The sequence below is a fragment of the Exophiala aquamarina genome (assembly GCF_000709125.1).
Source record: "Exophiala aquamarina CBS 119918 chromosome Unknown aczIA-supercont1.5, whole genome shotgun sequence".
Classification (NCBI taxonomy): domain Eukaryota; kingdom Fungi; phylum Ascomycota; class Eurotiomycetes; order Chaetothyriales; family Herpotrichiellaceae; genus Exophiala; species Exophiala aquamarina.
In genome coordinates this window covers 898,613-918,832 of record NW_013550583.1, presented here as the reverse complement: position 1 = coordinate 918,832, position 20,220 = coordinate 898,613, and the positions used below count along the sequence as shown (strand labels likewise).

The 20,220-nt window shown below is 49.9% G+C and overlaps 9 protein-coding genes across 9 annotated transcripts; 4 read left to right on the top strand and 5 right to left on the bottom strand.

The window, feature by feature from the left end:
- Nucleotides 1–3,357: 3,357 nt before the first annotated feature.
- Nucleotides 3,358–3,600, top strand: A1O9_06994 (uncharacterized protein). Its single transcript, XM_013403940.1, has one exon. It carries the CDS (start codon nucleotides 3,371–3,373, stop codon nucleotides 3,584–3,586), a length of 216 nt encoding a protein of 71 aa, XP_013259394.1. The 5' UTR covers nucleotides 3,358–3,370; the 3' UTR covers nucleotides 3,587–3,600.
- A 1,178-nt stretch (nucleotides 3,601–4,778) lies between these two features.
- A1O9_06993 (uncharacterized protein) lies at nucleotides 4,779–6,278 on the bottom strand (the record flags this gene model as incomplete). The annotated part of the gene is made up of 1 exon (XM_013403939.1): nucleotides 4,779–6,278. A coding segment is annotated over one exon (1,500 nt), but the record flags the coding sequence as incomplete, so codon positions are not given.
- A 1,381-nt stretch (nucleotides 6,279–7,659) lies between these two features.
- On the bottom strand, nucleotides 7,660–8,794 carry A1O9_06992 (uncharacterized protein; the record flags this gene model as incomplete). The annotated part of the gene is made up of 2 exons (XM_013403938.1): nucleotides 7,660–7,830; nucleotides 7,889–8,794. Coding segments are annotated over 2 exons (1,077 nt in total), but the record flags the coding sequence as incomplete, so codon positions are not given.
- A 404-nt stretch (nucleotides 8,795–9,198) lies between these two features.
- On the bottom strand, nucleotides 9,199–10,812 carry A1O9_06991 (uncharacterized protein; the record flags this gene model as incomplete). Its single annotated transcript, XM_013403937.1, has 1 exon — nucleotides 9,199–10,812. The coding sequence occupies one exon, from the start codon at nucleotides 10,810–10,812 to the stop codon at nucleotides 9,199–9,201; it is 1,614 nt and encodes a 537-aa protein (XP_013259391.1).
- A 620-nt stretch (nucleotides 10,813–11,432) lies between these two features.
- On the top strand, nucleotides 11,433–12,244 carry A1O9_06990 (ubiquinone biosynthesis protein coq4, mitochondrial; the record flags this gene model as incomplete). Its single annotated transcript, XM_013403936.1, has 2 exons — nucleotides 11,433–11,504; nucleotides 11,531–12,244. 2 exons carry the CDS (start codon nucleotides 11,433–11,435, stop codon nucleotides 12,242–12,244), a joined length of 786 nt encoding a protein of 261 aa, XP_013259390.1.
- An 89-nt stretch (nucleotides 12,245–12,333) lies between these two features.
- On the bottom strand, nucleotides 12,334–12,861 carry A1O9_06989 (programmed cell death protein 5; the record flags this gene model as incomplete). The annotated part of the gene is made up of 3 exons (XM_013403935.1): nucleotides 12,334–12,640; nucleotides 12,694–12,782; nucleotides 12,838–12,861. The coding sequence occupies 3 exons, from the start codon at nucleotides 12,859–12,861 to the stop codon at nucleotides 12,334–12,336; spliced, it is 420 nt and encodes a 139-aa protein (XP_013259389.1).
- Nucleotides 12,862–13,720: 859 nt separating this feature from the next.
- A1O9_06988 (uncharacterized protein) lies at nucleotides 13,721–15,673 on the top strand (the record flags this gene model as incomplete). The annotated part of the gene is made up of 1 exon (XM_013403934.1): nucleotides 13,721–15,673. The coding sequence occupies one exon, from the start codon at nucleotides 13,721–13,723 to the stop codon at nucleotides 15,671–15,673; it is 1,953 nt and encodes a 650-aa protein (XP_013259388.1).
- A 1,486-nt stretch (nucleotides 15,674–17,159) lies between these two features.
- Nucleotides 17,160–18,054, top strand: A1O9_06987 (uncharacterized protein; the record flags this gene model as incomplete). Its single annotated transcript, XM_013403933.1, has 2 exons — nucleotides 17,160–17,594; nucleotides 17,704–18,054. The coding sequence occupies 2 exons, from the start codon at nucleotides 17,160–17,162 to the stop codon at nucleotides 18,052–18,054; spliced, it is 786 nt and encodes a 261-aa protein (XP_013259387.1).
- A 57-nt stretch (nucleotides 18,055–18,111) lies between these two features.
- A1O9_06986 (uncharacterized protein) lies at nucleotides 18,112–19,661 on the bottom strand (the record flags this gene model as incomplete). The annotated part of the gene is made up of 2 exons (XM_013403932.1): nucleotides 18,112–19,503; nucleotides 19,563–19,661. The coding sequence occupies 2 exons, from the start codon at nucleotides 19,659–19,661 to the stop codon at nucleotides 18,112–18,114; spliced, it is 1,491 nt and encodes a 496-aa protein (XP_013259386.1).
- Nucleotides 19,662–20,220: the final 559 nt, after the last annotated feature.

Sequence of the window (20,220 nt, the reverse complement as noted above, 5' to 3'; positions counted from 1 at the left end):
CACTCACAGAGGCTAAGCAGAGGTGTCAGAATTAACTTACCCCAGCTCATGCCTGACTATCGATGGAAATAAGACATCGTTCCGTTGACTTGCAGCCCCTTCTCAACCTTGGCGTCCTGTTGGCTGCTTTCTCCCGAAAGGCTAGGAAAATGAAAATATTGGGGGTTCCCACGAAGACCCTGATAGCCATCGACGACGCCATTGTCTTCTGTGGTTGCGCACCGCAGGTTTCGATTGCGTTCTGTCGGCTTTGGTCGGCGACTTTCTATGGTCAATGCAACACGGTATCTCCGGTGCCTATCACAACCATAGCTCTAGGGCTGATGATTATGTTATAAGCAGTATACTGTACTTCTGGCGATTTACGAGGTGATTGTCAGGTAAATATATATCACCTGAAGCAGCAGTGACACTACCGAAGAGCCATAGAAGGGGTTGTAGTCGAGGGGTTTTAGATCGTGGCATCGCTACATTGTGACTAAAATTACATTGTTGGTTTAGAAAATTCTACCTTCATGAAATTTAGATATTGACTACAATAATTGTAACTAGTACTATACATGCTTGAAATTAATTTCTTATACTTAAAAGTAATTTCATTCAGCACTTCTGTGCATGGTGACAAACGGCCGACAACCAAGCCGAAAATGGCCCTTCCGTAAGGATCTTGCCACGCTAGCCATGACTACGTGCCTTACTTATATTATGCTTTCTCAAATATTCTCGCGAGAAGGAATATAGATGTAACTACTATTGGTCTACATACGTCGCATGTAAAAAGAAATAGTAAGATGGATGTGGATGCCAGCCTCTTTCCAGTGACCTTAATGAAAAGCCAGAGCACGTTGGACTTCGTTCCACTCTTTGAATTCAGGGTTGGAATGTTTCCCTTAATGTCGGGTTCTACATTCTCTGCACCTCAGGGTCTCTGACTCCACTGCATTGATACATACATTGAATTCTGCTCCACGATGCCTGCAGTGGCGCGGATTTCGGATTTCATCTCGAAGGGATCGTTTGCAGCGTTCTGCTGACCACCTGCCCAGTTCCTTGGACAGTTGGACTGCAACCATGTAGCTCATTTACGCATTCTCTTTGAAGAATCTGGCTTCATTCCTCTTATTTTAATAGTGTTGTGCAATGTTAGACCACCGTTTTCACGACGATATCTCGCAAGCGCAGGTCACTTGATGGGGTCGTATTAAACAGTGAAATACTCCTTTTGCCAGGGACAGTGAGATCATCGTGTTGCCAGTATTATTCAAACCATTATTTGAACCGCTAACGGGCCAGATTCTTTAGAGGCCCTATATCCTATCCACCGGCCAAGTCCTATACTCGAACACCACTCCATAATTACTAGAGATCTGTCGTCCGTAGAGCCCTCCGCGTCCAGCTAATGTCCACTGCTTAAGTCATCAGCCCATGATTCTGGCCGCAACCCTCTCGAATCCGTCTGATTATCATCATATGTACCAGTATACATAAATGATAACATCTTCCTCGCACTATGCCCGTCGTTATTACTAAGATTGACAGTTTAAAGTTTGTTTTCCGGGATGGCGGTCAGCGTTATCTACAACATGGTTCTACCTTCTTTCAATGAACAGAAATGAAACTTTCCACTGCAGGCAGCTTGCAAAAATCCGGAAAACGGACAAATTATTGCTCCAAAACTCATCGTCCCGAGCTGTGAGTCTTGACGCTATGGCGCTCAGGCGCTCAGGGACTGTTCCTGTGACCAAGACTTCACGAATCCTGGTTATCCGCGGTATTACGAACTACGTGGAGGATGTGAGACAGGAAGAAATGACTCCAGGTTCACTGGGGATATGTATTGACCAGCCCTCAGAGATCTAAACTGCTGCTGCCAGCAAACATGGATGGCGAGGCTGGGATGGCGAGGCTGGCACGCCAAGCGATGATGCAAGGCTGCAGGTTTATCAATCCCGTCATGACTTTCCATATCATTCTCATTTCCATCCACCAATGCATCCTGGAGCTGTTCTCAGTTCAACTTGCAAACGTATCCTGGCCCTATCTTTTCCGCAATCTATCACAGCGTTGATCCTCGTGACCTACCTTGTTGCCGTAGCCAGTGGCGTCAATTCTGAAAAGCTCCCAGTCCTTTGCATGCACACAACTGACGCGAGACGCGTCGCCCGAAGGACCACCCTAAAATTTGCCGCGTTCCCCCTGAGTCAAGACATCAATGGAATGTAATCTGCAGAAAACATCTAACCCTCCGAGATTTGAAACATTCTCAATATGGCGTTCTTGATCTTCTTAGTTCTACACCGGCAGATCGGTTAAACCTCTGAACCACATTCCGAGAACATGACTCCGACTTGACGTCAGATCTGTATTATGTTCAATCACATCATTAAATGCGTAATCTGGGGACCACTAACCTCGCCTCACTCAAATCTAGAGATCGTTTATAACTGCGTACCGAACTCAACTTTGCCGAGGTGCCATGTCATGACGTCCCTGAGATGCAATTACCGGATCCTTCGACCGTTCCTATCTTCTCATTTCTTCCCCTGCCTCCCCTGGCTTCTCATCAGAGTGCCACTGACCTCCTGATATTTGTGATTGGCACAGTCATCTGAGTTTTGATCGGAACTAGCATCTAGCGTCCGAAGCTTGATACACGTTCCAACCGACTCCTTCCTTCCACTGGAAGTCCTACTGGTCGAGCCATATTCAAGGTGGAATTTCCCCCACTGTCGTTCAAACTAGTGCCCCTGGTGCCTGATTTTGCGATCTGATCGCCTGATTTATCCTAGTGGAAGACTTCATCTGTAGTCGATCAACCACTATCCCCCATGCATGATGAATCATTAAAGCACAATTCAAACCTCACCCACTCACCGCTCCGAGCGGGAGGATGGAAGCAATAGTAAGGCATCTGTACTGGATTGATGGGGACAGCGTGCTGAGGCGATTGACGACGTACAAGGTATGCCCAGGCTGCAAGGACTCAGAGGCACCATGTCATACCATGAAATCGCCTATATGTCTACGTCAGAAATGCTTTCGGTGGGCTCCTCAGGCACGAAGTCATGACGACAATGCAATGCTATCAAACTCGAAGGTACGGTGAGGAAAGAGCATGGGACTGGGATTCCGTGTATATAAACCTCCAAGATCCTCAGGCTCAGAGGTGAATATTCCGTTCTCATCACCGTCAATCGACTCACAAGATTCTTAAGGACTCATCGACAAAAAAAATCCAAACCACTCCCCTAAAACGCAGATCAAACATGTCTGACTACAAGCCTACTGGTAAGCTCCCCATCTGCATCCCACCTCCCTGCGCATCCGACTCGAGATAAAACCCCTCTTTACTGACTACGGCCAACAGAGCATGACGGCCTCCGCAAAGACGGACAACCTGACCAGCGCGTCGGCACGGGCGAATTCGCGCAAGGCAAGGTCGACCCCGTCCAAGCCGGCAAGCAAGGCGGCCAGACAGGCGGCACTTCTGGTGGTGGCTCCGACAGCAACTCTGGGGGGACCCAGGGCAGTGCTCACCAGGGAGGCGATGGGCTTCGAAAGGACGGTCAGCCGGATCAGCGTTTGAAGCAGAACCAGTAGGTTGGAGTGTTGCACAGCTGCAGCTTGACACGGGGGAGATGGGTGTCTGTATGCCAGGATACAGAGAAGTAGTACAAACCGAAAGTGAAACTCAATGTAGAATAGGGATTGAGGAATTGGCAGTGGAATCAGACAAGTCTATGACGTAAAGAATGATAAATCATTGACTTGGTTAAGATGTTCTTGCCCCAAAATCATTCCGTCACCGCTATCTCCTGCTTCTGAGAGATACGGTAACCGGAAGAGCAGCAAGCATATAGATATTTCCCCAGAATGGCGAGCCAAACCCGCTCTCCGAGAAGGTGCCAATCTTCCTCCCCTACATTATGTGTTCAAGCATGGCTTACAAGCAGATGCCAACATTTCGTCGATCTGAAGAAATGCAAACATGGGAAGGGGGTTCTCCCTCCTTGCAAACGACGAATAGAGGGTGGCAAACTACTATAAGACGGGATTGTAAACCCTCAGTTTCCACAATACATATAGTTCTACGCTTGATCATCTATTCTTGCGTACTAAGAAGGTATCTCAAGGTCTTCATGGATACAAGCAATGTGGGGAGGGAAAATGGATCCCATGAAATGAACGCCACCACATTTTCTCCGAATATGCCGCAGCCACCGAAGCGATTGGCTGATCGGCCGATACAAAAGATTCCGTGAACGCCACGCGTGAAGATTGAATAAAACGGAAAGAGGAAAGGGGTAAAACCATAGCCAGCAGAGCACAACGCTCGACAGGATGATCGAAAGATGGAGATCACAGGTAGCTGAACTCAGCCAGAGATCCTTGGGCCAATTATATTCTTCTTGCCCAACAAAATGGTCCCATTGTCCCATGGCCTTGGTTGCATTCATTCCTAGTTCTTTCGCTTACATGTCTAGCCAGCGAGCTGGTTAGCCCTTGCCATGCCAAGCAGTATGTCTGAGCCCAGCACCATAGACGCCCCTTCGTGCAAAAGGAGTAATGCCAACGCTAGCGTTCGATCTGAGATTGAGTCTTGAATAACTGCCTCCATCGTTGAGGGCCGGAAAATGGCCATATTGATGCTGGGGGTGTGGGATACCAAATTTGAGAGCTCGATAGTCCGGATCATTCGAACTTTTGGATTCCAAAACCGTCGACGGAAGTAGCTGATCAACGGGTCCGGGAAGAACCCTCCCTTTATTCTTCCTTCCGATCCTCTCACGGAACAAGACTTTCTCGCCCTCACGCTCACGGATGTCGATCGCTCTCCGCCGACGCAAGTAGCTCACCCAGCCAACACTGAGGAATAGCGTCAACATACCGCTGACGGTCCAGTAGATCCAGAACGGCTGGGTCACGATGATCGACTGGTGATTTCCTCCATCACTACCTGGTAATGGGAAGTTGAAGATTGGGGTATCGAAGAATGAAGCGACGAATGTACCCGGGAGGAATAAGAGAGAAACGAATGCGATGGTCATCATCGAGGTATTAGTGTTCTTACCTTGTCGGGCGAGTTCGTTATTGAAGTCGGCGATGGCGAGGCTAGCGCGTGAGTCTCTCTGTGTCGTCAATTGGAAGACAGAGGTCATGGCATTATTTAGCCTTTCACTCAACGAGTCTGCATCAAAGAGGTGGACGAATGTATAGTCCCAGATAACGTCCATGAATGCGTCAAGCTCTTCACATTCTCGTATAAAATGTTCGTAATCCTCGTCAGTATTTGGAAGAGAAGAAGATAACTCAAGACTCTGTCGGTATTTTGCATTACATCTGGAAATGAATTTGATCTGTTGCTGGAATGACCGAAGTCGGAAGCGGATATTTGTTAACTTTCCCGCTAAAAGATTGAACCCTTCGACCGCACGGTCATGATTTTCCCCAACACCATTACCTGGAACCATACGGTCAAGAACCCAGTTCCAAGTTGGGAAGCCAATGTCCTGTTCGAGTGCTAATGTCTCTCGATTCATATCGTCGAGCATTTCGAACGTGAAGGTCAGAGACACTTTAGTCTTAATATAGCCTAGAAGCATTGGGTGGGCGAGATGGGTCTGTAGTCTTATTAAATCTGCTAGCACCTCTTCTCGTCGTTCATCCCCGTCTCCTTCCCTATGAAACATTACCGCGGCGGTATGCTTCAGGGCAGGGCAATACGTCCACGTGATGGTCCAACTCGTCCCGCTGCAGTAGTACTTCGTACATGCTGATGGAGTGGTTCGAGCTGCATTTTTGCAAGGTTTTGAGATTGATGTTGCAGGAACACATACAAACGTGATATGAGCCTTGATATATGCCCCGAACGCAGCGAGCGGTAGCCCCATTCCACTGAAAATATCTGTGATGAATTCCACCTGGTTCGCTCTTTCACTAGTCTGACTCCGGCCGAAGTCATACGCTTTCTGTGGGCGTGCCAATGAGAGTGAAGGGCCCTTCTTCACCGTAGATTGGTTATGGGTTTGTATTAACAGGATCTTCATACTAGGGTCGTTCGGGTGGACCTTCTGGTTTCCAGGCTCTCGAAGCCAGTGGACGATGTCTTGAGAAGAGGTCGAGTGCAGGGGGTCTGTTCTAATTGATGTAGAAGAGGTACTACCATTTTCATCGCCAATTGAACGCGGAAGTTCGAATGTTTCCAATTGATGGTGCCCATTATAGCGTTCAAAGTCGGCAGGGGCGAAGATAAGGCTGTCGAGGCTGTGTGGGGGCATGTATCTTGATTCTCGTTGAATTTGAAGAAGCGCAGGGCAATTCTTACGAAGAGCGAGTGTTAAAATTCCGTGCAATTGTATGGGGGAGGGGGAGCATTCATATATCTCAATGAGAAAGAGTCATTGTCTTGATCGTAGGGCTCATAGCGTGGAAGTTAGTAGGTAGCCTGATCGGCGGACTCCGATTGACATTATTTTGTTTTTGGGCGGAGGTACAGGTCAATTCGACGCCTTTTATGAACGAGTCGAGTCCGCGAACCCGAAGGAGATAGGAGTGTTTGCCTGAAGATTATAGTCTAGTGCCAGTTTCTGGTGCGGTTGTCTCGGTGGATAGTGTAGCTATGTCACCTGCAGGTCTGTGTTCGCGATGCATGCAAAGTCCTAATGGTCTTTCTGGGGAAGCTCGTACGCGTCTACGGTTATCCTACCTCGTGGCGTGGGGGGTTGGGAGAGGAAGAAGACGTGCCTAGGAGGTCAAATGGAAGTTTGCCTGTCCTCAGGGAGAGCCATCTGGAAGTGTTCGGGGGGAGTGACGAAAGGTGCGAGGCAATGAAAAAGGGTCAGCCTGATTGGTTGTAGATCAACCTCCAATAGGCTTGGCGCGGGATGTCCGTCCAGAAGGTAGTATGGAGTCTACGAGTATATGTGTATCCGAACACGGATCTGGGTTCTGCGAATAGGACATCCTCATATGCTACTCCCATACGAACAGGGCGTAAGGCAGCCGACAACCTCGCTTATCTTTGATTGCTAGATTTCGGTGATCGCACTTTCTGAGTAAGTCTCATGCGAGATGACGGTACTCACTGACAACCTAATATTCAATTGGGTTTAGATCGTTAGATCGTACTGTTGACCAGTTTCAGATATTCAGCCACGTGTGACTGAGTTTGAGAGGGAGATATTAATGCGGGAGTAACGAGTAGTGTGGAAGGACAAGATAGTAGAAAACGATATCCCAACTGGGAGCACCTTGAGTGTTTCTACAATTGTCATACCACATTCAATCATTAAACCCGTGATCATTGGAAGGGACCAATGCTCGAAATGAGGCTACTAGCCTCCAATTTAGAAGAATCGGTGTGACCGGTTTTTGCCTGTCCCGGCGACCGATTGGGTTTCTATAAGACAGTAAAGGCAAGTCAGAAAAGTATCGCCCAATTGCCACCATTTTGGCGCTGAAAGCAGAAAACGTGATTTATGTGACCAGTGCAAATAGCAACGCCATCTGTACACAACGTCTTGCTGGCATGTCTCAACTCTGGTTTCACCTAATTTCCGTACCTTGTGCAGCCACGGGCTTTCTCTTGAACAGCTTCTTCATCCCACCGGAACTATCTGTTTGCGGATTGGGAGGCTGGCCCTCGACGAATTCGGCTGGCTCATCATGTTGGGAAGGCCACCCACCTGGAATCCCTTCCATCTCGCTTCGGCCTCTTGCGAGAATGTCATTGTTACGTGCGTTGATTAGCGATGCCTTTTCTGCATTTTTCGACGGGAATCGTCTGTCGATAGTGGAGCTTAATGTTCCTCGTAAGGTTTCACCCACGCCCTGCAACTTCACTGTCAGAATATCTTTACTCAATCATAAGCCTTCATGAGATGCTTACATGGATACCCTTTGCGGCGGCCTTCAAGTCTTTGATTGTGGATGGATTGTGCCGCAGAGGTTGATCTGTTGTCCTAATTGACGCCGCTCCAGAAGTCGACGGTGGAGCTCGGCTGGGATAACTGAAATTTTGTCTGGAGGGGCTGGCTGGAGGTGTTGTCCCAGTGGGTCCGTGGAAACCGCCTGGTACGTCGACAGGACTTACTGGATCCCGATCGTAGTATGAATCTCGTGGGTATTCTTGGGATTTGCGCATTGCACTTCGGACAGGTACGGGAGGAGAACCGTTTGGAGGCAACCCACCGCCAGTGATTGGTGGCGGAGCTGGATAGGTTGTGCTAGTTGGCGCTGCTGCAGGTTGAGGTGAATGAGTCCGGCCTGTGGATCCGGCAGGCATTTCTAGTAGAGGAGGTCGTGCAGGTTCAATTAGAGCAGATTGTGAGGGTTCGGGGAGAGGAGCTCGTGCGTTCTCTGATAGAGGGCGTGCAGCCTCGTATCCGGAGTTTGGCTGTACTTCTTGTGTAACAACTTCCTTCTTGACGTCTTCATGTTTCTTTCCACCTTTTGTCGTGGTGGTGGTTGTGGTGGTTGTGGTGGTTGTGACTACTGTGACCACCTCGCCAGTGTCCTCGTCAAATACCTCCCCAGTAGATGGCTTCAGAGTAAGGTTTCTGCTTTGATCAATGTTTGCGACCTCGCTGTTCTTCTCGGCTGGTACCATTTCATTGGGTGTATGGGTGCCATGGGCACTATTGCCTTCGCTGCTAACATAGGCAGAGTCGGGTAGGTTTGCGGGACGGGGTTCGGGAGTCTTTTCACGTTTCCCAAGGAGACGGCCGAGGCCTCGAGATTTCTTTTTCTCCTCTACTGGGGACGCGCCAGACATGAATGAGGCAGAGTGGGACATTGTGTTCTCAAAGAGTGTTTGATTAATGGCAGTTTGACAAGAAGAGTGATAACAGCGAGAAAGGGCATTCGCAAGGTAATAGCCATCTCTGGGCCTCCATTCCAATCCATGGCTACTCGCGGTCCCGTCCCCCATCCAAGGTTTGCGGGATGATATGATGTCACTTCTGCAAGCCACGTAATAATTGTATGTAGGCATGCATCCCAAGAAATCGAACGAAGCAGCGAATCGGCTGATTGATCGGGGGTGTCAGCCACAGTTTGCACAGCCACAATACGCCGTAAGGGATGCCATGAACCAACGTCAATTCGTTCGCTCATAACAACGGTAGCCATTGTCCATTTTGTGGGGGGTAATCAAATAATGGGCTGTCTCGTGGTTTGACCATGGTGTCCCCAGCGGAGCTAATCTGATGAAGATGGTGATATCAGGCCTCTTCGACGAAGGCTGGTATACGCAGCATGCAACTCAAACTCGACGTCGCATCTGCACTTGATTTCACAAATCAATGGCCATGTGCTCTTCTCCCCTCTGACACTCCATTGTTCCAATGTTCCCGGTGTTGGGTTATCAAAAAGGCTGATCAGGTCACGTACACCTAAGTTGGGTGTGATCGATACCTTCGACCACGATGCAATGCTCGGAACAACTTCGTCTATCAAAACACGCTGAAGAAATATTGGCAGGAACCCGAATCGACTAAATACCTCCAACCAGTGAAGAAGTTCGGACAATATGAGTCGTACGATGATTCCAAGTGGCTGGTAATAGTCTGCCCACTTCTGTAGTTGAATGAATGGCGCGACGTAAGGCCTTGTCTGAGACACGATGAAGTGATTGACATTGAACAGCTCGCCTATGCGTTGTAACGGTTTCTCGGGATGAACTGAGCCTTGCCGTTTGGTCTTATTCGCCGAAAAGTCCGCTGCAAAGTAAGTGACAACGGCTCCTGTATCACTTTTGCAGAGCAACCGCACCGGGGCATACATCTGCTTAGAAGTCGCAATCGACGCCACCACTGCAGACCAGATAAGTACATGCGGTGCCGTGATATAGTTGAGGAGTTGCGGTGTACCAGCCACCTCCGCCATGGCGATGTTGATGTTCAGAATTCTACCGGTTTTCTCATACGCCTCTTCAAATGTGATATCGCCCAGATTGTCTCTTGCACATTGTCTCAGCACATCGATGTCAAAAAGGTGCCTAGTTGCTCGATATCGTTTGTACCGTCGGCGAAGAGTGGCCAGGAAGGATGATCCAAACCAAGAGCCCAATCGACTTGTCGAACGTTGTAGTTGAGCACGTACAAACGCATCGAGGTTTATGCCAGAGCCTCGACAGATTGTTGGGAGGCCAAAGTCAGTGGTAGTGCAAACAAGAGCGGCAACCAGCGCCCCCGATGCGGTGCCGGTGATGATCTGAGGGAGGAGTCGTTGCTCGTGGAGCACCTTGACCACGCCGAGATGAGACATACTAACCATGGCACCGCCTTGAAGTAGCAGGCTCGTGCGACCAAGAGTCCTCCGCATATCATGTAACACCTGTCTCTTTTCTTGCACAGGGACAGGAATGTTGCCATTGTTGGTTGAATTGCGGTCAGCTAGGTAAGCGATGGATTGGCGTAGCTCGATAATGTAGTCGTGTATCAATCGTTTGGTCTGGACCGGGGATTTTCGATACAGAGCAGCGGATAATATCCGACACATATTGCGAGAGCTCTGAGCACGGAGTTGACTACATAGCCCCCAATCGTCTCCGAGTTGACGACATCGTTCAAGGTCACGTTTGAGCCCGCGCAGAATGTGCCAGTCGTAGGCAGGATGTCGATCTACCGCGGCCCAGTCAACTACACCATGTATGGCATCGTACTCAGACCACCACTCATACCAGTCTCCGTAATTCGACGGTGGCTTGGTTTCCAATCGAGGTTTCTTGGTCCACGGCTCTATCCAAATCACCACAAATAGGCAACGGAGAAAGCCCAGCACCGTGGCGAGAATTCTAGACAAGAAGTCCATCGTATCGGGCTGTCATGGGCCAACATCGCACGATGTGGGCGAGGCCTGTAACATCGAGCCCAAACAGGGTATGGGTTGTATGACTTAAATCCGAGAGATGCTCGTGTTCGTTGAAGTGTAAACATGTCAGCAAAGAACAGATGCACTCGAAGTTTCACATGCTTGCCAAGCACGGAGTGGAATACAGCTCGTGGGATCCTCGGGCTTCAAACACTGGCAGGAGCAACCCGGAAGGCAGACGAGCTTAAAGGGGCCGAGGGGGGCGCAAGGCTCTGGGGCTCGGGTTGGTCGCCAACCACCCAGTCTGCGAGCAAAGCTGCCTAAGTGTGGTTCCACTAGGCGTGGCTTAGGCGAGGCTTACAACTGCAGTATTCCGCCAAGACGTACCCCCAGCTTTAGCTATTCTCCGCCGAGTTGTCTCATGATATTGAGTTGCGGATACAGAAGTGAGAAGCTCTTCAACATCACCTGCACAAGTATCCGAAGCTCCTCCTTCAGTCAGCGAGGCAAAATGAAGCTATCACTTCGCCGACAACGACAGGATATTGCTCTCCTTTCCTCTATTCTCCATCTCTCCCGGCCTCTCTGTGCATCGTGCGCCCACGTCCAATTACGAAGCCATGACCGACCTCAAAGTCCTTCACTCCACCGATCCTTCTCAATACTCAATCGCCCTCCACCCAACTATCCAGGTCATGTTCCACTTACAAGTGTTGAGCGCGTCGGATTGGCTGTTGGCAGTGCACTCACATCGCTAATAAATCCCTATCGACATGACATGGTTGCAGCATGCGGAGAGGCTACGGCACAACCCTTCTTCATATCCCGGTTGAGAAATCGGATGCTTTCAGATCCCACCGGTAGACGAATCCTACGAGATCGACCTCGGATCACATCTACAACTTTACCTTTGGAGATGCTACGGCAGTTACCAGAAGACAGTGTAGGCAGTACATATGCAGCTTGGTTAGATCGCGAAGGAGTAACACCAGATACACGGGATGCAGTACGGTATATTGATGACGAGGAGGAAGCCTATGTGATGCAGAGATATCGAGAATGCCATGACTTCTATCACGCCGTGACTGGCCTGCCCGTATGGGTGGAAGGAGAGATTGGGCTGAAAGCCTTTGAATTCGCCAACACGGGGCTTCCCATGACTGGCCTAAGTTTAGCAGCCATCATCCGACTCAAGCCAGCGGAGCGGCGAAGAATGTTCGAAATCTTCTTGCCCTGGGCATTTGCCAATGGATGGAAAAGTAAAGACCTGATCAACGTTTATTGGGAAGAGGAGCTCAAGACCCCGGTTGTGGAGCTGCGACAACGACTGGGGATTGAGCAGCCTCCAGACTTGCGAGCCATGCGGAGGAAGCTGAGAGACGAACGCAGAGCGGCCAAGGCTGCACAGGAAGCCGCAAGCAACCAAGGCTAGGCAAATAATTCGTCCGGCGTGTGAACCATATAATGTCAATGGGTATCATGTACAAATTCGAGAGTACAAGGGGATTGTGTGCCGGTGTATCATGAATCTTTTAGGAGATCATCAAGATCATCGTCGTCGTCCCAACCGCCTCTTCGCACAACCTTGACGCTTTCTAGAGTCTGGCCAGACTGCTTCTCATGTTCAGAGAGGCTAGCAAGCATGTCTTTGAGTTGATCCTCGGTGACCTTCTGACGCAGCTGACCGGATCGGGCAAGGGTTATGAGTCTGTTCTCGACATCAGTGGCTCGTGACTCTTTGACCAGGCGAATTCTGCCCAATCTGTCCTGGGCTTCGGGTTCGAGGATCTGATTGAGGATGGATGACCGTGCTTCGGATTCTTGTTTCCTAGAGTACAGTTAATAATTGGATGTTCGGGTGACTTGAGATCCGCAGCAGACCTTTGCTCATCCTCATTGCCTCCATCGGCCGTTTGTCCGCTGCGCCCTCCGCCCTGCTGCTTCAATTGAGCAAGGCGGGCAGCTCTGATCTATGTTGAACCGGTGAGTACAGAGATAAAAGATTGATTTCTAGGGGATAATCACTTGTGCTAGCTCGTCATCTGCCATGGTCACTGGTGATGTGTTGAAGTCTGCTTGACAGGGGCAGGAGTAGATTTCGAGTACGTGCGGGGCAGATGATCAGCGGCTTTGGTATTGTGACGAGTGTGGAGATCACGTGTGATATCTGTGGCGGTGGTTCAGGTGTGGCGTCGCCTTGGCGAATGAGCATGTGGCTTGACCGTAAGCGGCTGCGGGTGGGTAGCTTCGGATGATGGAGGAAAGGGAAAGGCCCCGTGCGTTGGGCACATGGATAGGCCCGTGGTCGTTCCTTCCCTGTTTCTCCACGCCCACTCCGTTGGTTGAGCTGCCATCGCCCATCGCCCAGTGGGGATTCAGACTGCGCAGATTCCAGGGCGTCTCCTCCTGTTGTTCCTCCTCGTCGTTCATTTTTCAGAACCCCAGAAGGATCTCCGTCCGCCTCATCACTCCACTACAGTTTATCTCTCTATCTCTCTATCACTCCGTCTCATCGCTCAAATAAACAAACAATTATCCTCTCCATGTCACCTCAAACCTAGTCTTGTGGCTCAACCCGACCAGCCACCTACTTTCTCTCCAGACCGCGGCTACTTCCTTCGACCTCTTACTCGTCCAAGCATGAGTTGCACTACTCGTACTCTCCGTTGACACCTGCATAAGCCACGTCGCCGTACTCCGTACTCCGTACCCATTCACTGTCACTGCGACGGCCCGTCTGTCAGACCCAGACGCTCTCTACTCTCAGATGCACTCCTGGGTATATCATGGAGCTCTCCTAGGTCCTCATGCTCCTTCCCATTCGCGTTCCATCTCGCTCGGACCTCCTCTTGCTGGCTCGCCACGCGATAACCTCTCCAAAGCGAAATCCACCTCGGCTTTGCGCACCATGGCTACCATAAATGCTGAGCCAGAGCAGGTACAGTCCGATTCTCATCCTTTGCAGCCTCACGATGGCTCTCCAGAGACCTCGTTTCGCACCATTGTTGATCCGCGCACCGCAAGTACCGATGATCTCTCCAGATCCGACTCCACTTCCTCCAGACATCCCGATCTCAATAGTGAAGTTGCTACCTTGAGCGATAAACTTATAAGAGCCATCAACCACCAAACAACGTTGGACGATAGCCTCTCACAGACAAGACAAGAACTAGAAGCATCAAGAGCAAGAATAGCACAACTGGAAGCCGAGGCTAAAGCCCATGAGGCCAAAATCACCGGAGGGATTCTGATAACCAAACAATCAGTCGATGAACGAACAAACAAGCTGTCTGCGGAACTCGCCGAAGCGAAACGGCAAACCGCCCTAGTCCAGCAGGAGAAGAGAGGGATCGAGTCTGAGCTCGAGAACTTAACTGCCTCGTTGTTTGACGAGGCAAACAAAATGGTCGCCAGTGCCAATAGAGAACGTGAAGCGACCGAGAGGAAGAACCAGCAACTGAGGGATCAGATTATGGATGGCGAGGCTGTAATATCTTCGCAAACTGAGCAGCTCACCGAATTAAAGTCTCTGATGCAACAAATAGCCCCCAGTCCGGACTATCGCAAAGAACTTGAGTCCCCTCGGGTCTCACTTGCTCCATCAAGCCCCGGTGTATCAAGGGAGGATAGTAATCTGGCCCGGCTACTTGAGGCAATGAATCTCTCGCCAACCAGCCTTGAACATGGAGAATTAATTCCCAGCCCATCTACACAATTGACTCATCTGGTCCGGCCTCTATGTCGAACTGATATCCCAGCCTATGACGACTTCAAAACTCTGATCCAAAACTCTCATTTCCGTTCCCACAATCCTTCACACGCTCCTTCAAGAGCTGGCTCTGGCTCCTATGCCGGTCTCAATGTTATGGGCCTCGGCTCCTTGAGCAATAACTCGAGCTCAAATCTATCTCAGGTTTCTCAACTCCCCACATCTAAACTCGCCAATTCCCCCAACATACCGGGTTCGTTCAGCCCAAACCCTGAGCAGCCAAAAGGTCCTATTCCACTTAAAGACAGCAAATTCTATAAACGCATTCTGGTTGAAGATATCGAGCCAACTCTCCGGCTGGATCTATCGCCTACTCTCTCGTGGCTCAATCGTCGGAGTATTCTATCTGCCTTCGGTGATTCGACGCTCATTGTAGAACCAATCCCAGAAGCATCCTTGAAACTCTATGGCAAATATACACCTTGTGCATTGTGCGGTGAAAACCGAAAACAAGGTGAAAACGCCAGGACGCATGCGATGCGTCTGCGTGAGGGCGAAGGAGCTACCAAATGGTCCATTTGCTGCCTCTGCCTTACTAAAGTCAGGGGCGTCGGTGATTTAGTGGCCTATGTGCGAATGGTTCGCGAAGGCGTTGTCAAGATTGGGGATCAAAAGGATGAAGAGGAGGCTTGGGAGGAATTGGTACGGTTGAGGGAAAGGCTTTTCTGGGCGCGCATGGCGGGAGGAGTCGTTCCTGCGTTTCTTCCCACCCCGAAGCAAACACCTGTAGATGATCCGGGCGAGGGTGAGAAGGAAGACAGCACTTCTGATTCTCGACCCGCCCTAACTCCCAACGAAGCGACTACACCTCCAGAAATAACAAGTCACGAGGGTACAGAATCTGACAAAGACGAGACTTCTTCCGAAAAGGCTGCGCATTTGCAACTTCAGCAAGGGCTTGACGAGTCATTAACAACATTTGAAAATGTCAGAGATAAGCGCATTAGCACGCCCCCGACCACCCCCAGTCCGCGGAGGACAAGGGATACAGGCAACGAGTCCGCCTCGAAAGAGGGATACGCCTTCCCGAAGATCAACATTCCACGCTTGCCTCCAGGCTTTTGGGACACACAGGTTAACACGTTACATTAGGAGCGTCCAGCTATGGTCTAGGTGATCCTCGGGATATTGGGGACCAAGTCAAGCTGAAGATGTTTTTGGAGTTTTGGGCATATTTTCATCTGCAAGAGATGTTTTCGACCTCTAGATCAAGACGAAGGGAAGACGCAGCGAGCTTAATGTATTATATGTTCGATAAACGCACGGAAGCCTGGCGACCAGTACACACAGCCTATCCCAGGTGCTGCTTATCGAGCAACTGTATATCATAAATATTTTTCCAAAGGAACCATCCGAGGCCTATTCAATATTGCGTGACACGGCTTTCTCTTTGTGTTTCGACTGCTTCTTCTGACGAGCAGCTTGTCTATAGGGAAGTGGATGAAGTTCTACTCGCTGATACCGACCACGCTACATAGATGGCCAAGATATGGCGACATTTCTGTGACGAAGTTGGGACCATGTGTTCAATGGGGACGTGAATCTGATCACTTATCAGCACACTGCTTGATTTGCAGACCCATGCCCATCCACTACTCAATCCGCGGCGTCTCTCCTGGCCCGGCCAATTCCCTTTTGTGGAGATAATGCCGGGCGTGCCAGGGGCGTGCTCTATCACTCGAGGCCACCCACCCCCTCTCGTAAATGCGCTGTTGAGGCCTGAATCCCTGTGGATACTGTTTATCCCGGAACTTGGAACAGCAAAAGCTATCGATTATCATATTCCTTGCTTGGTCCTCGATGTCTGCGTTTGGGCAGCAATGCCAATCCCCGCCGTAGAAATGCATGACCATGAATGAGCGTGGCGTGTCCCATTCCGAACGGTGGTGATCGAAACTGTCAAGTTAAGTTTTGTGTTACGGGGAGGACCCGGGTTGCACCGTCGTCACCTCGGTCACGTATTCGGTACGCAATGTGCTACTATATATACTGGGTATTGATGTTATGTATGTACCTGCTGGTACCGAAGGGGACTTGGGCCCTTCCACGCTCAGCTTCCAACGCAGCTTGCTTGGCCTTTGGCCCTTTTATGACCAAAGTCCCCCAGTCAAAGAGACAGGTCTGGACAGACTCATCAGGCACGCAAAGGTGTACAGCACCTAGAAGTAAATACTCCGCAGTCGATTCGGCAAATAAGAAAACGTGCTCTGACTGGAACACTCTCACTACATGTACAAGTGCTGGCCCCCCTTGAACCCTTGTCTGCCTCTTTACCAAAGCGGATCGGAGACGACAAGCCGCCGTGGCATCCTTGCGTACTCGTATGTGTCAGGTGTGCATCGCTTACTTACTACTATCGGCTATTCATCTAGATTCGTCTTTTGAGGCCGGAGAAGAACAATCAAAAAGGCTTCTGGTACCCTCTTTCTTGCACAGTTTCTATTTCCTTTCTCTTTCTCCTTGGTTCGACCTTGAGCTGCTACATACGACGGGTTGTTGAGTGAGATTGACTAACCTTGAGGACTCTAGCGTCAGCTTACATATTTTTCGCCGCCCCCGTTCCTCCTCCACTGTTGAAATGGGAGAAGACAAGACGAACAACAAACCGGTCATCGTGATCGTGCCGGGCTCATTCTCGAATGCTTGTTCATATTATGCTCTGGTCGACAGGATCCAAGGCCTCGGATACGAGACATTCGTCAACAACCTCCCTTCGACGTCTCGCCATCCTCCTGAAGAGCCCGCGAATCTCCAAGACGACGCTGGGTTTTTCAGGAGTATTATTGAGAAGCTCGCGGACCAGGGTAAAAATGTCGTGGTTGTTATGCATTCGTATGGTGGTTTGGTAGGTAGCGAAGCCGTTAAGGGGACGGCGAAAGCCGATCGGCAGGCGAGTGGGAAGCCTGGGGGAGTCGTCAAATTGATCTACCTCACTGCGACGGTACTTCCTGTGGGAGGTTCAATGAAGAGTGAGTCGGGGGATCCACCATCCGGGCTGATAGAAATGGATCAGGTAAGGAGAAACCCCTGTTTCTTACCATCAGCTGTGAATTGATGGATTCTGCCGCTTTTATTGGTTTTCAAGCTGTGCTGACAATCTTCCTGGGTTTTCACTGAAATAGAATGGGTTCATGCGGATCGTTGGCGTGGAGGCAGTCGCCCAAGCAGCCCTTTCGGACGTCCAATTCGACAGGGCAGTAGATATCGTCAGAGAGATGCCGAGACACTCGGCACTCAGCTTTGCTGGCGAGTTAACGTATCCTGGTTACAAGCACATACCATCATCGTATATATGCTGCGAAAACGACTGCCTGGTTTCACCAGAAATTCAACGCAAATACATCGATAGGATCAGAGAAGCAACTGGAAAGGAGGTCGATGTCCACAACCTGGATACAGGCCATGCTCCGAATATCAGTGCAACGGAGAAGCTTGCACAACTGCTCGTCGATGTCGTAGGGGCCTCGGTTTGAGCGCTGATTTCGGAGACAAAATAGGACTTCGAGGGTCTGCAGGTACACAAGAACTTATCATGCAGGGTCCCCGCTTCGATCCTGGAAGACTTCGGTCCAGTCTACTCGTTCAAATTCCGCAATGTCGAAGTTCCCGGAGAGAAATATTTCGGAAGCCTCATCGAGATCCAGAAACGACTCGAAACTAAATCCTCTGCGTTGAGAATAGTCAATTCCCTCCCGGACTGAGTTGTTCGAAGTCGATTCTGTGGATGGGTTCAAGTTCGGATAATCCACCCTCAATTCATGACGCTCTTGAGCATCAGACATGATGCGGTCCGCCTCCGCCTGCTGGAGTGCAGGCACATAGTGAGTTGCTTCGTCACGGAAGAATGAGAAAATAGACCTTTCCGAGCTTTCATCAACTTGAAGGTTTTTAGTCCGAACCAGTTCCAAGAAAGCAAGAGCGTGATGTGCTTGCGGGTACATTTCTTTAAGTCGGATCATCGCCTGCACAGTCCACTCAAGACCTTGTTCAGCCGTATTGTGGAGTGTGGTTGATGACGATAGTGAATCCTTGATATGCTGCATTGCTGCAAATAGCAATGCAGTCAACCCAATTGGTGGTAAAAACCATAGAAGCTCCGCACTACTTAGGTAGTCGGCAATTTCTGAGATGCGCTTTGCAGCTGTTCTGAGGGTTTGTTGCGAAAATTCTTGAAGCGCCTTCGCCGCGGAATCGCCCAGATGTCTATTCAGCATCTGTGGGCGATGGGCCATACCAAGGACAGTCATATACAGAAGTTCCAGCACGGCACTGTGAATGCCCACTAAAGTGCTGTTACGTTGGGGGTCCTTGTCTATGGAATCGTGCAAAGCCTCACATACATCGTCACCCCACTTACGTAGCTCCTGATCTCGAGACATATATTCAGCGCTGGCGGAGCCTGAAAATTTCGGTATCAGCAGCAACTTAGATCGTGAAGAGGTTCTGCGTCGATGGCTGCTCAATTCATACTGAGTATGTAGAATCCGCCCAATGAGAACGCAAAGTCTGATCTTTTGGAGGCATAGTTCTGTGAGGATCTCGGACTCTTTGTCATGGTCTGGTATATGATATCGTTCCAGAGCTTTAGAAAGAGCACCACTGTCTAGATCGTCAATCGAAAGTGGAGGGAAATCGATTTCATCCCACGTAATACTACTTGGCTGTCGTTCGCTGAACGAAATAAGTTCGTCCCTCATTAGTGAGCACCACCACAGCCGACGTCGTAATCTTTGTTGGGCCGGCGACAGGCCAACCAATACCGAATTATGAATAAGCCCGATGTCAGTGGCAAATGATAATGCAATCCTCATCCAATGCGACCGTTTCTTTAAGTCTTCCGGTCTATCGTACCAGTAGGTCATCAGCACGAGGACTTGAATCAGGACCAATGAATCCGTCTCAAGGTCTGCATCATACAAGGTCTTGGCCACGAAATTAGCAAGAATGGCTTGCGCTGTTCGAGAATTTATACGCAGCTTACTCTAACTTTGTTGAAAAAGACTCCTCGGGTCTCCCGGTGAGATTTGAACCCTTGTTTTTCGAGATCGTTGATATCGACAAAAGTGGAAGCGGCGAACATGACTGCCTGGAATAGCAGCAGGCTCACAGTTTCAGAGCCGTTTTCATTGTAGACCGTGGAGAGGAAACCCTCAAGATCCAACAATGGTAGGAAAGGGTGGACGTAGCACGTGTAAGCACGAAGCAGGCTTTCTCTGAATTCTCCTTGCGGGAGTGAAAGTGCCCCTCTCCGATGCAAAAGATGGAGCATTTCTGGCTCCACGGCAACTCGTATTGGCGTGATATATGGTGGTAACTGGGTGCCCGATCCTAGCAGGAATATCGATTGCGGTGGAGGTGAGAAATTACCTTCAATTGTGAAAGGCGCTACCCTGGGTGCCACCAGCGGCGGATTTGTTGAGTCAGAGGAAAGGACGTGTGTCCAAGTGACTTGCCGGTGATCAGCGATGGACGACGTGTTCGAAGCCTCATCATTGATGATGACTGCTTCTATCGGCTGAACACTAAACGTGTGAACACTGGATAACGGTAATCCCTGACCGTGCTGGGCGGACAACTTCCTACTCTTCCTTGCATAGTTGACTGAGCAGGAAGTATTCAGCCGCACGCAGTTGCTGCAA

Excerpts from the sequence above, each read along its gene's own strand:
- A1O9_06994 (XM_013403940.1), top strand. The coding sequence starts at position 3,371 with ATGACGGCCTCCGCAAAGACGGACAACCTGACCAGCGCGTCGGCACGG.